This window comes from Anastrepha obliqua, chromosome 1 (assembly GCF_027943255.1).
Source record: "Anastrepha obliqua isolate idAnaObli1 chromosome 1, idAnaObli1_1.0, whole genome shotgun sequence".
NCBI classification, from domain to species: Eukaryota; Metazoa; Arthropoda; class Insecta; order Diptera; family Tephritidae; genus Anastrepha; species Anastrepha obliqua.
Window position 1 is genome coordinate 42134855 of NC_072892.1, and position 5263 is coordinate 42140117.

The window sequence follows — 5263 nt, forward strand, 5'->3', positions numbered from 1 at the left end:
AATTAGTATGCTTTATTGAACATGTACATACAATTATAAGTATAGGCGATAACGTATTTTTCAAAAAAGCGCTGCTATGGTCACAAAAGCAAAGTTATCTTGAGACAATAGCTGTTTTCTATACTTTTGGGACCTAACTGACTAGGAAATAACAATTACAACCCATGGACAAAAATCTTGTTACATAGTGTAATTAGCAAAATAGTCTATTCCGCAATTAAAATGTATTTTTTTCTTTTTCTTTAATTGATTAGATTTAATCTATAAAAATATATTAATAATTAAAAATATATATAAAATATTAATTTAAGTTAAAGGATTATATTTAATTATGTTATATTTAATAATTATTAATCGAGTTAAAATTAGTAGTTTTAATAAGTGTATTAAAATTTATTAGATTTAATCTAAAAAAATATATTAATAATTAAAAATATATATAAAATATTAATTTAAGTTAAAGGATTATATTTAATTATGCTATATTTAATAATTACACTGATCAACAAAAAAAAACTTTCGGAAAATATCTTGGAAACCAACACTTGTTTTAAGACAAGTAAGACATGCTGATTACAAATATAGAAACCGTTTGTCTCTATCACCCACCGTTGTTGAGATATTTGTCATTGACCATTTATGTATGTTTAATATTGTATCAAAACAAACAACTCGCAGGCAAATCACAGTAGAGCATATATCGCTGAATAGAGTACTACTTAACATAAATACACATAGTTTAAGATATAATACACTTGTAAAATACATAGGTATAACGTAAAGTTCCTTAAATTAAAAGTTCTGCACGAGTTCTTTGTGTCTATGTCGAAATTGTGAAGTTCTTGTACCTGGTGATAGCAAATTAAACTCTTTCAGACGTGAACCTAGCAGTTCAGCTTGACCTTTTGTTAGTGCCAGGTCCCGTACAAGGTCGCAAGGATCATCATTATTAATCAAATGAATTTCATCATCATCAGGATTGTAGTCAGAGTCTGCCATGTTGCTGAAAGACGAACTTTCTTGTGTTGCATCATCGACTCTGTATTCTGTAGGTGATGTTGGTATTGGACAACTGACTGGATCATGTGGAATTGGTTTTGAAGCCGAGGGAATATCTGGATACTTCACAGATGAACGAGTCTTGTATGAGAAACCTGTGACATTTGTCAAACAGAAATAACAGTCAGTGATGTGGTTGCTTGACTCACGCCATATCATAGGAACTCCAAATGCCAGATGGTTGTTATTTTTAGCCTTCCTTATCCAACCCCGTAAGTTGCATGCACATGTCAAACAAATGAACTGTGGTGCCCATAATTTGCCGCTGTCAACCTTTGAATCAAAGTATAGTTCATAAGCTTTTCTCAGAAATGGTGTAAATGTCTTTCGGTGTCTTTTGTCTGTGAGATAGCCGCACACATAACAAAACAAGTCTGGTGAATTGATGCAGCCTCTAGACGCCATTGTTTTCACTGAAAAAAAATAGCAAATACGTTATTAACTTAGTAAACTAAACTCTATTTTCTTATTCATTCGTAACAATAAGGGATTAAAAAATGTATGTTTATGTTAATACAGCGTGGCTGATGAATTTTGCTACATTAAGAAACTCAAATAACTTTTTTTTTAGTGTATGGAATTCATTTATTTTTTTTTTCAAGTTGAAGGTCATTAAATTTTATTAAATGTAGCTTAACTAGTTTTAGAAATAATTGAATTTAAATGCCCCCCATGCTCGTTGACACAAGTGCGGCATCTTAGTAAAAAGTTGTTCATTGCTGCTTTGAGAGTTGCGACAGGAATAGCCGCAATTGTTGCCCGAATGGATTGTTTTAGTTCATCCAAATTTGTTGGCTTTGTTTTATAAACTTCTTGTTTACATAAACCCCACAAGAAAAAGTCAGGTGCAGTAAGGTCAGGCGACCTGGGGGGCCAACGAAATTCGGAGTTTCTTGAAATCAGTTTATTGGGAAATTTTCGTCGCAAGTCTGTCATAACAGTCTGGGCTATGTGAGACGTTGCCTCATCTTGTTGAAACCACACAGAGTTGAAAGGAATTCTCTTTCGGCGTAGTTCTGGATAGAAAAATTCTTTCAGCATTTTCAAATAACGGTCTCCAGTAACCGTAACGGTGTGACCATTTTCTTCAAAAAAATAAGGCCCGACAATACAGCGTGAAGAAACCGCACACCACACTGTCACGCGAAGAGGATGCAATTCCGTCTCGTGGAGTATCTGTGGGTTAGAAGTACTCCATATTCGACAATTTTGTTTGTTCACATTGCCGTTTAAATCGAAATGGGCCTCATCAGACATGAAAAGGCAGTTTAACATGTTTTGGTCTTCTTCCACCATTTGCAGGATCTTCTGGCAAAATTCCAAGCGAATCGGCAAGTCTGCTGCATTCAGTTTGTTAACCATTTGAATTTTGTAGGGAAATAAGTCTAAATCTTTGTGCATTATTGTTTGCAAAGACTGTCGGCTGACACCAGGTTGCGCAGATAAGCTTCTTGTTGAAACCCTTGGATTGCTTTGTATAGCTGCAGCTACAGCAGCGATCGTTTCCTCCGTCCGAACTGGTGGGTTTCGATGATAAGGCCTTCTTGCGACTGTTCCTTGCTCAGCAAAATTATTCACCAGTTTCATTATGACCCATCTGCTCGAGGGATCGCCGCCAAACATCCGCCTGTACTCTCTCTGTACCAAAACTACGGACTCCAGTGCGTGATAGGGGCGGACTATCCAAATTCTTGTTTGCGTGTCCCAGTTATCCATTTTAATAAATTTTAAAGATCAATCTGCAAATTAAAACCAAAATGGAACAGATAACTTAAAAAGAAAAAAAGTTATTCAATTTTTTTTTGGTAGCTTTCATCAGCCACCCTGTATCTAATAAAATATAAAATGAACTACCTAGAAGCAAAATGTATTTTTATGTAAACGCTTTGCCTTAAAATTTAAAATTACTTACAATACAAAAATTAATAAAAATAAATTCATTTAAAATGCATACGTGTACGATTGTTTGATTTTTAATTATTCATATGCGTATAGCGGTAAGTAAGATAACACTGTGGAACAAATTCAGGTTAGCAAAAATTAGGTCCATTCTGAGAGTGGCGAGTGAAAATAGAGGCTAAATTAAAGGACCCGTATCGCGCCGTTTGTTTATGTTAGTTCGAATTTTTTTTTAATCGGCCTTCGAAGTTTCCAGTCAAATGCCGATTTTCAGTATATTGTTTATATGGGTTTTCGGCTATAACTCGTCGACTAATTGATATTTTTTCAATCTGTAAAAGCCAAATTATTGCTAAAGACCTGTGCAACAATTACAATTTTTGAAAAAATTGATTTGAAAATTTTTATGGTACTTATGAGGCAAAATGTTGGAAAAATTATTTTTTTTTTCATGTTTTTTGAAAATATTTTCCACAAAACTAAGTGTTTTTTAATTTTTTTGTGGTCTATAATATGCTTGTCAGTTTCTTTATTGAATATCATTTGAAAAAAATTGTCTTAGTCGATAATTTGCGCTTTAGGCATACAGTCATAATACAAAACTTGCGTTTTTTGAGCTTAATATTAATTTATTTCTCATTTTTTATTTACCAATTTTGTTCAGTGTTGGTTTTGAAGAAACATAGAAAAAGAAAATATAAAAATATTGAAAAATATATAATTTTGAAATGTTAACCCTCCGATGTTCGGTGCCTTATGATGCGGTAAGTGCATCATAAGGGTCTGCCCAGACCCATACAAATAATGTAAGAAATACGGTTTTAAAAATAATTTTATTTATTTATTTGATCGGATTAGTATTAATTACGAAGAGCAATTGGGTTTACAACTATATAGTTGCATGGAATATTCATTAAGACATATGGGACGATTACATTTGCTGCAGTTATAACGAGTTTTACGTCGCTTTTTCGAAGAAGCAGTAGCAGTAGCACGATGACCGTGTTGAAGCAACTTGAGCATATGATTGTTGCTGTGCTGCATCTGATGTCGATGGACAAGATTCCGGTACCTAAAAGTAGCGAAATAATTTATTTTAAATTAGTAAATATGAATACATGCATACACATATCTTTATACGCGGAGATATATGTAGGTGTGTATATAATTCATACTCACCTTGATATTGAAAAGATTCATTGCTTGTCTTATATGAGCAAACCTCCATACTAATGGGTTAGTCGCGCGTTTCGTCATATGTGGGATAACTAGCTGCCGTGCCAATTCAATGATAAATGAGCGCCTCTTATCACTCTGCTTTGCCGGATTCAGCTCGTCATAGATGATGAATGAGGCCAAACCGACAATATCAAGCATATTATAAGACATTGACAGTGGCCAACGGTTTGTCGAGCGTTTGCACGAATAGCCAGTCAACATTTGATCCCTTGTATCTACCCCCGCTTTAAATTTATTGTAGTCCAAAATTTGATCTGGCTTAAATCCTTTCAATGGATCGGTGCTTTGACGGTAATGGGCAGTGGATAACATAATTACTGGCTTTTTCGGCTTTGCCATATACGAGCACATAGCGATATTATTATTGTGATAACAAAATAAAGTGCTTTTAACATCACGCTTCGGGTTAAGCAATTCCTGCGGAATGAAGGTCTTATTTTTTCTTACGGTACCGACGAAAGCCACTACGATCCATAAACATTTCTGCCAAGTGGTATGTTGGAAAAAAATTGTCAGCATAAACAGTCCTACCGCTGTCCATATAATTTTCCATCAATTTCATGACGACCCGTTCACCTTGATTCGTTTCTCGCTGGTCACCTGGTGGTTTTCCGGTATAAATTATACCTTTCAAAGGATAGTTTGAAACAGAGTCACCACACTTTCATGCCATATTTTGCCGGCTTACTCGGAATATATTGGGTGAATCGAGTGCGCCCACGATATGGAAATAACTGTTCATCGACGGTTACATGACAATCCGGAGTGTATGCTTTCTCTAAATTGGCCATCAGCATGAGCCATACATCGTCCAGGGCAGCAGATTTGCTTTGCTTCAACCTCTCAGCACGAGTACCACTGTTATCGAAACGGATGAAAGTAGTTAAGCTCTTGAACCGATTCAATGACATAGTGGCCTTATAAATTGGCATACTGTAACAGTTTATTACTGGGATGCTTTTCATTCCATAGACGAAACGCTTCAACGGCTTTTCTGCTGGTTTCCTGCACAATGATACTTACGATTTCAGGAGACAGCAATAGCTTGAAAAGAGCTTTATGACTC

The 5263-nt window shown here is 35.1% G+C and overlaps 1 protein-coding gene across 1 annotated transcript; it reads right to left on the reverse strand.

Annotated features, from left to right (window-relative positions):
* Positions 1-1453: 1453 nt before the first annotated feature.
* On the reverse strand, positions 1454-5263 carry LOC129253282 (piggyBac transposable element-derived protein 4-like). Its single transcript, XM_054891585.1, has 3 exons — positions 4138-5263; positions 3960-4030; positions 1454-1472 (listed from the first exon to the last, which is right to left on the reverse strand). The coding sequence occupies exons 1-3, from the start codon at positions 4714-4716 to the stop codon at positions 1454-1456; spliced, it is 669 nt and encodes a 222-aa protein (XP_054747560.1). The 5' UTR covers positions 4717-5263.

Bases quoted from the DNA above. Each gene is read 5' to 3' on its own strand.
- LOC129253282 (XM_054891585.1), bottom strand. From the start codon at position 4,716: ATGCTGACAATTTTTTTCCAACATACCACTTGGCAGAAATGTTTATGG. The intron at 4,031-4,137 runs GTGAGTATGAAT...CGCTACTTTTAG, and splicing joins TGAATCTTTTCAATATCAAG to GTACCGGAATCTTGTCCATC.